Source organism: Leucoraja erinacea, chromosome 22 (genome assembly GCF_028641065.1).
Source record: "Leucoraja erinacea ecotype New England chromosome 22, Leri_hhj_1, whole genome shotgun sequence".
Classification (NCBI taxonomy): Eukaryota; Metazoa; Chordata; class Chondrichthyes; order Rajiformes; family Rajidae; genus Leucoraja; species Leucoraja erinaceus.
In genome coordinates this window covers 32886537-32898960 of record NC_073398.1, presented here as the reverse complement: position 1 = coordinate 32898960, position 12424 = coordinate 32886537, and the positions used below count along the sequence as shown (strand labels likewise).

The following is a 12424-nucleotide window of genomic DNA, read 5'->3' as shown; positions in this document are numbered from 1 at the left end:
CTCTGGGAAAAAAGAATAGGTGATGTTTCGGATTGAGACCTTTTATTGGACGTGAAGCACTTCGCCGCCCCGCTGATTTACTCCAGCATTTTGTCTCCGTCTTTGGTGTAAACCAGCATCTGCAGTTCCTTCCTACACTCATCCGCTTCCCAACTTTCTCATCCACTTAGCGCTGGTGGGTAATTTACAGTGGGTCAAATGATCGACAAATCTGCATGTCTTTGGGATGTGGGAGGAAAGTGGATCACCCGGAGAAAACCCACGCACACAGGGAGAACATGCGAACTCCACACAGACGGCACCGACGGAGTTTGTATGTCCCCCCCGTGACCTGCGTGGGTTTTCCCCGGTGCACATACCCACACATACACACACCACGGACATTGCGGGCCGAAGGGCCTCTTCTGGTGCTGTACTGCTCTATGTTCCATGTTCTGTTCCACGAAGACTTTGTTTTTTAAGTTGCCGTCCTCTTTCTCCTTCACAGGCAGAACAGCGCAGAGATACCTGGGTCATTACAAAGGTAGGAACCTGGCATTCTCTACATAAAACATGTTTGTCAGATGGCGTTGCATTTCTCTTTGGTTTGGAACTTGGGCAAGAAGGAGTGGCATGCTGGAGGTGGTGGCAGTGCCCTGAGCCTCGATCATATCAGAAGGACGGCATCTGAGTGGATGTTTGAGACCCCATTCAATGTGATCGTGGCTGATCATCCACAATCAGTACCCCATTCCTGCCATCTCCCCATATCCCCTGACTCTGCTATCTTTAAGAGCCCTATCTAGCTCTCTCTTGAAAATATCCAGAGAACCGGCCTCCACCGCCCTCTGAGGCAGAGAATTCCACACTCACAACTCTCTGTGAGAAAAAGTGTTTCCTCATCTCCGTTCTAAATGGCTTACTCCTTATTCTTAAACTGTGTGTGGTCCCTGGTTCTGGACTCCCCCAACATCGGGAACATGTTTCCTGCCTCTAGCGTATCCAAACCCTGAATAATCTCATTTGTTTCAATAAGATCTCCTCTCATCCTTCTAAATTCCAGAGTATACAAGCCCAGCCGCTCCATTCTCTCAGCATATGTCAGTCCCGCCATCCCAGGAAATAACCTTGTAAACCTACGCTGCACTCCCTCAATAGCAAGAATGTCCTTCCTCAAATTAGGGGACCAAATCTAGAGGATGCTGTGGTTACTAGACAACTACAATAATAAAATATGTTTGTATTATGGAGTATAATTCACCAGCGCAAAACAAAATGGCCGCAATCATCGCCATCCAACCTCCAATCTAATCCTTTCTCTTCATCTCAAGTTAATGGTGGATGATTTAACTCTTCATTGTTTGCAGATTGTTATTTATCTTCAAGTGTTACGCCTGCACCCATTGTCCTTATTTTATGCTCCATGTTGTTTTTGGTGGAATAGAACTACTGATCAAAGATCCTATAGCGAGCAAGATACCCCACTCGACGAAACAGACGTAGTACGGTCATGGGCAGATTCATGGGTAATTTTCGGCCCCATTTCCGTAACCGGCTTCCGTCTCTGCACCAAAGATCCCGTAGCGGAGCAAAGATACTAGTGCGGAGACGGAAGCCGGTTACGGAAACATCCTCGCAAAAATAAAAGTTATTTGGTAAAAATATTCTCCTCATTTTCAGAATTATAATTTATTAACACAAACTGTTCCCCCGCCACGTTGATTACACTGCGGGTCGGGTCGGGTGCAATTACGGAAATGGATGAAAAAAATGCCCACGTTCCGCTCCGTTGCGTACTACACGTCAGCCCATTGCATTTAGCAGGAGTGGTCTATCTTGCTCCGCTATAGGATCTTTGCTACTGATGTTGGTTGACATCAATCTCCTTCTTGCGAATGAAACATAAATAAACCAAAGGAATAGTTAGATCTCAAGCCGGGTGTTGAGCAGCCAGGTTGTTGTCTCTGTTGGCGCCAATGTCTGCCAGGCCCTGACACAGCTCCATGTGGTGGGTGGTAGAGCGGGCACCCAGAGATGACATGGCTGGCTGTCTGTTGTTCTGCTCCACATTCACAGGCTGGGCTCTGGCGGAGGGAGCCCCCATCTCCACACGCTGGCATTGAAACGCCCAACTCCAGTACCAAGTCTGTTGAGCTTCACCCATCTACGCTCCTCTGGGGAGGTCAGACCCTGGACAGCTTCTATCTGGTGAAGAGATGTAGCTGTGTAATGGAGATGAGGTTGCCTTCCACTCCTGTGACCTCAATGTGGTGTTGATATGATGGCTTCAACAGAGCACATCTGCCAAAGGTGTTTGAGAAGGAACTTTGTTACCAAGCAAAGAAATGGTAGGTGGACAAAATGCTGAAGGAACTCAGTGGGTAAGGCATCATCTATGGAGCGATGGAAATAGGCAACGTTTCAGGCCGAAACTCTTCTTCAGACAATGAATGAAAGATATGCAAAAAAGTAATGGTGTTTAAGGAAACAGGCCATTGTTAGCTGGTTTTGGGTGAAAGCGAGACTTGGGTGGGGGAGGGATGGAGAGAGAGGGAATGCCGGGACTACCTGAAGTGAGAGAAATCAATATTCGTCCCACTGGGCTGTAAGCTGCCCAAGCCAAATATGAGATGCTGTTCCTTTAATGTGCGTTTAGCCTCCCTCTGACAATGGAGGAGACCTTTGTGCAGTCGCCCACACTCAATGGGCCTTCTTGCTAGATGCAGGAAGATTGCTCCCAATGTTGGGGAAGTCCAGAACAAGGGGTCACAGTTTAAGGATAAAGGGGAAATCTTTTGGGACTGAGATGAGAAAAACATTTTTCACACAGAGAGTGGTGAATCTGTGGAATTCTCTGCCGCAGAAGGTAGTTGAGGCCACAGTTCATTGGCTATATTTAAGAGGGAGTTAGATGTGGCCCTTGTGGCTAAAGGGATCAGGGGGTATGGAGAGAAGGCAGGTGCAGGATATTTAGTTAGATGATCAGCCATGATCATATTGAATGGCGGTACAGGCTCAAAGGGCCGAATGGTCTACTCCTGCACCTATTTTCTATTTTTCTATGTTGGTAAAATCTCACCCAACTAAAAGGTCTTCTTCTTCTTATCGAGTCCACACACAAGATTAGAAGTAGTTCAGACAGAGCAGAACACACTTCTCGGCATCTGAGTACAATGGCGCCTGCCTTGTCACTTCTAGTGCTTCTTGTGCGTGGCGGTGGAAAGATTGGCGGCAACAGGGGCGTGACGTGAATGCTCTTCCCTTGACCCCAACTAAAAGTTGACTCCCAGAAAGCCAGTTCTGGCTTTTCAACAATATTTTTTTCCATATAAATCCTTGCTTACAATTGAGGGAGGGCTCGGCAGTGAGGAACTGCTCGTGTGTACACTCTTTTTGTTTCCTCGCCTGCCTCTGTGCCTTTAATATGAGTCAGATTCTAGTTGGGTCCTGCCAAATGGGAAATGTTTACACCATAGATAGACACAAAGCGCTGGAGTAAATCAGCGGGTCAGGCTGTATCTCTGGAGAGGATGGAGAGGTGACGGTTCGGGTCGGGACCCTTCTTCAGACTCAAACCGTTTATGTTTTTGAGAGAATCATTGAATGATATGCTTTGGACACAGGCCCTTTGGCTCACCAAATCCACAGATCACCCGTTCACTCTAGTTCCATGTTATCCCACCTCCGACACACTTGGGGCAAATTGCAGGGGGCCAATTAATCTACAAACCCGCACGTCTCTGGGATGTGAGAGGAAACCGGAGTACCTGGAGAAAACCCACGCTTTCCTCTCAGCTGTTACCAGGAAACTGAACCGCCCGCTCACCAGCTGGAGAGCGGTCCTGACCTCCCGTCTACCTCATTGGAGACCTTCAGACTTTATTTTTCTCTGAACGGTATACCCTTTATCCTGTATCTGTGCAAGTTGAACGGTTTGATTGTAATCATGTGTAATCTTTCCGCTGACTGGATAGCAGGCAACAAAACAACTTTCCACCATGTAGGTGATAAAAATAAAGTGAACTTAACTACAATTCTTCCCTTCCCTCCCGCACCACCCCCTCCCCGGGCACTTTTCCCTTGCAACCACAAGAGATGCTACACTTGTCGTTTTACCTCCCCTCCTCGACTCCATTCAAGGACCCAAGCAGTCATTCCAGGTGAGACAGAGGTTCTACCTGCACCTCCTCCAACCTCATCTGTTGCATCCGCTGCTCGAGGTGTCAGCTGATCTACATCGGTGAGACCAAGCGCAGGCTTGGCGATCGTTTCCGCTCAGTCCGCATTAACCAACCCGATCTCCCGGTGGCTCAGCACTTCAACTCCCCCTCCCATGCCGAATCCGACCTCTCTGTCCTAGGCCTCCTCCATGGCCAGAGTGAGCACCACCGGAAATTGTAGGAGCAGCACCTCATATTCCGCTTGGGCAGTCTGCACCCTAGCGGCATAAACGTTGAATTCTCCAATTTGCGGTAGCCCTCGCTGTCTCCTCCCCTTCTCAGCTCTCCCTCAGCCCTCTGACTCCTCCTCTTCCTTTCTCCTTTCTTCTCCCCCCACCCCCCACCCTCACACCAGTCTGAAGAAGGGTTTTGGCCCGAAACGTTGCCTATTTCCTTCGCTCCATAGATGCTGCTGCAACCGCTTTTGTCTACCTCTGAACTAAACATATTGTAGGTGCTCATCTGGCCTGTATTGTCAGTCATATCTTTTGATGTCAATCCTTATCAGTTTTTAACGAGATTAGCGGAGCTGTGAATAATTCAAAGCTGATTAGCAGTTGATTGATTTTAATCTGCAATTAATTTTTATTTTCTTTGCTGTAATGCGATTTAGCCAGATGTTGCAGAGCTTGTAGCATGAGAGTTATTAGGGGAATCTTCAGCACTCAAGTGGAGTACAAACATATTGTCGTGCATTTTGAGACGTTGGTGATGAGGAGCGGAGGTGAGGAAACATAGAACGGAGACGAGGAAACACGTTTTCTCACAGAGAGTTGTGAGTCTGTGGAATTCTCTGCCTCCGAGGGCGGTGGAGGCCGGTTCTCTGGATACTTTCAAGAGAGAGCTAGATAGGGCTCTTAAAGATAGCGGAGTCAGGGGATATGGGGAGAAGGCAGGAACGGGGTACTGATTGTGGATGATCAGCCATGATCACATTGAATGGCGGTGCTGGCTCGAAGGGCCAAATGGCCAACTCCTGCACCTATTGTCTATGGTCCATTGGTGAGACTGCATTTGGACTGCGTTCAGTTCTGGGCACCGTGTTACAGGAAAGATGTTGTCAAATTGGAAAGGGTACAGGGCAGATTTACGAGGATATTGCCAGGACTCGAGGGTCTGAGATACAGGGAGAGGTTGAGCAGGCTGGGACTCTATCCCTTGGAGCTCAGGAGGATGAGGAGTGATCTTATAGTGGTGTACAAAAATCATGAGAGGATTAGATCGGGTAGACGCACAGAGTCTCTTGTCCAGAGTTGGGGAATCGAGGATATAGGGAAAGGGGAAATATTTAATAGGGACCTGAGGGATAACTTTTTCCACTTTTTTATCCCATTTACAATTAAAAATAGGAATTGCAAAAATAGAAACATTCTGAAGTTTCAAAAAGTAGGTTATATGGAACGAGCTGCCGGAGGAAGTGGTTGAGGCAGCGACTATTGCAACTTTTAAGAAACAATTGGACAGGTAGATGGATCGGACAGGTTTGGAGGGATATGGGCCAAAGGCAGGCAGGTAGGACGGGTGTAGATGGGGCACTTTGGTCGCTGTGGGCAAGTTGGGCCAGAGGGCCTGTTTCCACTCTGTATCACTCTGTGACTGTGACTTTCTGAGAGTCATCCATCCTTGCAGCCATTAATTGTCTCTCTTGGGAAAAACTTGTGGCTTCAGTAACAATGTGGGAAGTCCAAGTTCCAGAAGGGCCAAGTGATCCAAGACTCATGTGTAGAGACAAGGACATCGTCAGTTTCCACTCCACAGATCCCATGTCCCCGAATATAGTCACTAGCAAGTCCGAGCCTGTTTGTTTTGTGTAGTTGCTACTCGTATTTGTGTTTCATTAATAGAAAAAAGTCAATGGACCACTGTACCACGGTGGGAAACTACAACAATCTATTTTGAGACATCTGAATGTTTCTATTTGGCAATTCCTATTTTTAATTGAAATGTAAATGGGAAAGAAAATGAAATGCTGGTTTAGGAAACCACAGATGGCTGTGTTTGAAAGATTAGTGGTTCTGCTGTTGACGACAGAACAGCTTGCAAATAAACCTGCACCTGACTACGGGTGCAGTCTGTACGGAGTTTGCACGTTCTCCCCATGATCTGCGTGGATTTTGTCCCGGGTGCTACGGTTTCAAGATTCAAGATTCAAGAGAGTTTATTGTCATGTGTCCCATTTAGGACAATGAAATTCTTGCTTTGCTTCAGCACACAGAACATAGTAGGGGCATGAATACAGAACAGATCAGTGTGTCCATATACCATTGAATATATATATAAACACACATAAATAAGCAGATAAAGTGCAATGGGCTATTAATGTTCAGAGTTTTGTCCGAGCCAAGTTTAATAGGGTGGTGAAAATTGCCCAACGCATCACCGGTTCCTCGCTCCCCTCCATTGAGTCTGTCCAAAGCAAGCGTTGTATGCGGAGGGCGCTCAGCATCGCCAAGGACTGCTCTCACCCCAACCATGGACTGTTTACCCTCCTACCATCCGGGAGGCGCTACAGGTCTCTCCGTTGCCAGACCAGCAGGTCCAGGAACAGCTTCTTCCCGGCGGCTGTCACACTACTCAACAATGTACCTCGGTGACTGCCAAGCACCCCCCCCCCCCGGACACTCCTCCCACAGGAAAAACACTATGTCTGTGTAAATGCTAATGTAAATATTTATTCAAATCGTTTGCTATGTCGCTCTTCCAGGGAGATGCTAAATGCATTTTGTTGTCTCTGTACTGTACACTGACAATGACAATTAAAGTTGAATCTGAATCTGAATCTAATAGTCTGATGGCTGTGGGGAAGTAGCTATTCCTAAACCTGGATGTTGCAGATTTCAGGCTCCTGTACCTTCTACCTGAAGGCAGCGGGGAGATGAGCGTGTGGCCGGGATGATGTGGATAGACAATAGACAATAGGTGCAGGAGTAGGCCATTCGGCCCTTTGAGCCAGCACCGCCATTCAATGATGATGCATCCATGAGGATCCTTGATGATACCGCCAGCTTTTTTGAGGCAGCGACTGCGATAGATCCCCTCGATGGTGGGGAGGTCAGAGCCGTCGTGCAGGTTTGTTGGTTAATTGGCTTCTGTAAATTGTCCCCAGTGTGCAGGAATAGTGCTAGTATACGGGGCGATCGCTGGTCGTCACGGACTCAGTGGGCCAAAAGGCCTGTTTCCCTGCTGTATTTGTAAACTGTAAACTAAAAAGCACTTTTTACAAAAAAGCTGGGGCAACTCAGCGGGACGGGCTGTATCTCTGGAGAGAAAGAATGGGTGATGTTTCGGGTCGAGACCCTTCTTCAGAAAGAGAGTCGGGGGAAAGGGAAATGAGAGATATAAGACGGCGATGTAGAGAGATGTGGAACAGTTGAAATGCTGAAGAGCTAGATAGGGCTCTTAAAGATAGGGGAGTCAGGGGATATGAGGAGAAGGCAGGAACGGTGTACTGATTGGGGATGATCAGCCATGATTACATTGAATGGCGGTGCTGGCTCGATGGTTCTTCTCCAATAGAAACATCGGTGCAGGAGTAGGCCATTCGGCCCTTCGAGCCAGCACCGCCATTCAATATGATCATGGCCGATCATCCAAAATCAGTACCCCGTTCTGCTTTTTTCCCCATATCCCTTGATTCCATTAGCCCTCAGATCTAACTCTCTCTCATGAAAACATCCAGTGATTCGGCCTCCACTGCCTTCTGTGGCAGAGAATTCCACAGATTCACAACTCTCTGGGTGAAAACGTTTTTCCTCATCTCGGTCCTAAATGGCCTACCTCTTATTCTGAAACTGTGACCCCCCCACCCCACTGGTTCTGGACTCCCCCAACATCGGGGACATTTTTCCTGCATCTAGCCTGTCCAATCCCTCAAGAATGAAAGACACATTGTGTTCTTACACTGCTCGGTGCAAACAAATATCAGGGCTTGAGATGTGCCTCAGGCATCCGATCTTCAATTTGGCTGGATAAATATTTGGAAACGGCGAGCCTTTATTCCCTTCACATTGGCGACCTTTAAGATGAGAACGATTTCTTCCTCCAGTTTGATCTCTTAAGTAGTTTAAAGTTTATTTATAGACTTTGATGGGGCTAGAATTGCTTTGTTTGTGTACCCAGTGATAACCTCATTCTTCTTATTCCCAATCGCGGGGAGAATGAGTTTACAATATTGCTTCAATAGCAAAGAGAGGAAATATTCATAACTAGAGTCTCCAGTGACTCTCAGCCGAAGATATCTGTGCCATGGGCTATTATGACTCCGAATGCTTTAGGTAGAACATAGAAGAACAGTGCAGATAAGACACAAAACGCCGGTGTAACTTAGCGGGACTGGCGGAAACTCTGGAGAGAAGGTGACGCCTCGGGTCGAGACCCTTCCTCAGAAGATCTGAAGAAGGGTCTTGACCCGAAACGTCGCCCGTTCCTTCTCTCCAGAGATACCGCCTGTCCCGCTGAGTCACTCCAGCATCTTGTGCCCATCTTCGGTTTACACCAGAGCCTGCAGTTCCTTCCTATGCACAGAACAGTGTGGCACAGAAACAGGACCTTCGGCCCACATTGTCCATGCTGGACATGATGCCAGGGTCTCAAAAGAACTGCCAACAACCAAGTGAGGTTGGAGGACATTTGCCAATGGCAATAGACAATAGATAATAGACAATAGGTGCTGGCCATTCGTCCCTTCGAGCCAGCACCGTCATTCAATGTGATCATGGTTGATCATCCCCAATCAGAACCCCGTTCCTGCCCTCTCCCCATATCCCCTGACTCCGCTATCTTTAAGAGCCCTATCTAGCTCTCTCTTGAAAGCATCCAGAGAACCGGCCTCCACCACCCTCTGAGGCAGAGAAGGGTCAAAACCCTTCTTCTAAATGAGGCCCCACCAACGGCGTCTTATGAAACTGCGACACGACCTCTCAACCTCCGCACTCATCGGCCTTTGTGAATAGACTTGCCCCCACTCATCTCCTTTAAACATTGCCCGTTTGCCTTCAAGCTATGGTGTCTTTCGACATTTGTCATTCCCACTCTGGGAGAAAGGTTGTGACTGTCTGATTCAGTTCACCGTCTGATCCTGTATCAAAGTGTTATTCCACAGCCAATGCAGTCAACTCAAGTCCTTTTATTCCTACACCAGCCATGACTTGCAGTCTGGATGCAGAGGGGGAATTGCTGGTATATTTGACTCGAAAACAAGTTCCCCATTAACATTCCGTAGACCGAGAGTTGACAAGCCCAGTGTTTAAGTTGCCTACTGATTACAAATCATGATTGTCTTCATTCATTCAGTCAGTTAATTGTGGCTATTTATGGCCATTAGCGCCGTGCATACAAATAACCCTGTAATTAGTTGACCTGTGACCATTAAACCCAACACAATCCCACTTCATTAACTTTCAAGATAAGATTCCTGATTATCGCTATTCCGAACATTATGTGACTGTGTTGAAAATATCGCCACTGTGGGTTAACATAGGATTAGTTTAATAGAAACACAGAAAATAGGTGCCATTCGGCCCGTCGAGCCATTCATTGGGATCATGGCTGATCGTCCCCAATCAGTACCCCGTTCCTGCCTTCTCTCCATATCCCTTGATTCCACTAGCCCCTAGAGCTCTATCTAACTCTCTCTTAAGTCCATCCAGTAAATTGGCCTCCACCTTTCTACAAATTCACAACTGGGTGAAAAAGTTTTTTCTCGCCTCAGTCTTAAATGGCCTCCCCTTTATTCTAAGACTGTGGCCTCTGGTTCTGAGCTCGCCCAACATTGGGAACATTTTTCCTGCATCTAGCTTGTCCACTAGCGACACTTGAGGAAACACCACGGGTCGATACCTCGTCACGCCGCGACTTTATCGGTGACCTGATATGTCAGTCAATGATGCCGACAGTCGCTGATAAAATCGCCAAGTGGGACAGGCCCATAAGATTCAATAGGAACCTGAGGGGGAACTTTTTCACACAAAGGGTGGTGGGTGTGTGGAATAAGCTGCCGGAGGAGGTAGTTGAGGCTGGGACTATCGCAAAGTTTAAGAAACATTTAGACAGGTACATGGATAGGACAGGTTTAGAGGGATATGGGCCAAAGGCAGGCTGGTGGGACGAGTGTAGATGGGGGTGGGCAAGTTGGGTCAAAGGGCCTGTTTTCCACGCTGTATGACGTGGAGATGTAGGTGAATGGAAGGATATGGATTTCATGCAGGCAGAACAGGTGAGTTGAACTTGGCGTCATGTACGGCACGGACATTGTGGGCCGAAGGGCCTGTTCCTGTGCTGCACCACTCTATGTTCCAACATGGGGCTCCCAATTTAGAAGGGATGAGGTACAGTATAACGGTGGGGCAGGCCGGAAGGGCTGAACGGCCTGCTCTTAAATCAGCATTTTTATGTACCAGAGGAAGGAACAGAATAAAATTCATACTGGGAGATAACTGGAAACAAGTTTGCAATTCAGAGGGGCTAACTGAGTGGAAGAGATGCATTTATATTTTCCAATGTACAATCGCTTTCTGGAAACGAGTGCAAGGTGATATTATTTTGCTTGGAAAACCAACTTTTATTCCCTCAGTTTTGGGGTCATTTGGGCATTATGAAATAGAAACAGCGAACAGGCTGTAATTATTTTGACGGAGAGCGTGCAGTGTGGTCGAGAAATGAGTTTTGTGGAGCGAGTGTTGTGTTGGCCAAGAGATAATGTATTAATAATGCAGTGGAACGCCTCAACAACTGAGGTCTAAATGGCAAGAGGAAAACAAATTGTTGGTTTACTTTAGAGATACAGAGAGGAAACAGGCCCTTCGGCCCTACGAGTCCGCGCCGACCAGCGATTCCTGCACATTGACACTATCCTACACACACTAGGGACAATTTACACATACACCAAGCCGATTAACCTACAAACCTGTACGTCTTTGGAGTGTGGGGAGGGATTTATCTCCGAAGATCTCAGAGAAAACCCACGCGGGAGAAACGGACAAACCCCATACAGACAGCACCCGTAGTCAGGATCGAACCCTGGTCTCCGGGGCTGTGAGGCAGTAACTCCACCGCTGCGCCACCGTGGCTATAGATTTGACGCATGGCATTCACAGTAGGGGAGGGGAGGGGGATCTGGGGGGTGCCTCTCGCTCACCCAGAAGGTGACTGGGCGGGTGCGGGGTAATGTTGCAACAGGGGCAGAAGTTTAAGGGACAGAAGTTTAGGGGTAACATGAGGGGGAACTTCTTTGCTCAGAGAGTGGTAGCTGTGTGGAATGAGCTTCCAGTGGAAGTGGTGGAGGCAGGTTCGATTTTATCATTTAAAAATAAATTGGATAGGTATATGGACGGGAAAGGAATGGAGGGTTATGGTCTGAGTGCAGGTAGATGGGACTAGGGGAGAATAAGTGTTCGGCACGGACTAGAAGGGCCGAGATGGTCTGTTTCCGTGCTGTAATTGTTATATGGTTATATGGGGGGGAGCAGTTGCTACAGTTTTGTTTATTGTCACGTGTACCGAGGTACAGTGAAAAGCATTTTTGTTGTGCGCTGTCCAGTCGGCGGAAAGACAATACATGATTACCATCGAGCCGTTCACAGCGTATGGACACATGATAAAGGGATAAGAAAGGTTGCAGTCGGAGTAGAGATTTAAGTGTGTGGAGCGATTGTGATATGAACTTGTAGATCTGCTTCTGTGGGTCGCCTGGGCTGGGCGCCATCTTGGAAGCAAGATGGGGTTCGTAAGGCAAAGGATTGAGAGTAGCTGGAAAACCCGGAGGTCAGGCAGCATCTGTGGAGGGAGAACGACTATCGATGTTTCGGGCCGGGACCCTGACTCAATCGGGCCTCTCTTTCACTACCCCGCTGAGTTCCTCCAGCTCTTTGTTGAAGATTCATAAGACGTCGTAGGAGCAGAATTAGGCCATTCGGCCCATCTTGTCGACTCCGCCATTCGATCGTGGCTGATCTATCTCTCCCTCCTAGCCCCATTCTCCAGCCTTCTCCCCATAACCCCAGACACCCGCACTAATCAGGAATCTATCTATCTCTGCCTTAAAAATACCCAAATGACTTGGCCTCCACAGCCGCCTGTGGCAATGAATTCCTCAGATTCACCACCCTCTGACTAATGAAATTCCTCGAAGATAGACACAAAAAGCTGGAGTAACTCAGCGGGACAGGCAGCATCTCTGGAGAGAAGGAATGGGCCTCCTCATCTCCTTTCGAAAGGAACGTCCTTTT

The 12424-nt window shown here is 47.8% G+C and overlaps 1 protein-coding gene across 2 annotated transcripts in view; it reads left to right on the top strand.

Annotated features, from left to right (window-relative positions):
* The window catches only part of celf2 (cugbp, Elav-like family member 2), a 559937-nt gene that overhangs the window by 175394 nt on the left and 372119 nt on the right, over positions 1-12424 (top strand). For both annotated transcript variants that reach the window (XM_055653430.1, XM_055653427.1), the window contains exon 2: positions 488-523. Coding sequence is in view for 1 of the 2 variants with exons in the window: in XM_055653427.1 (XP_055509402.1) it covers positions 488-523 (36 nt within the window). In the remaining variant the exon portion in view is untranslated. The remainder of the gene's footprint in view (positions 1-487; positions 524-12424) is intronic.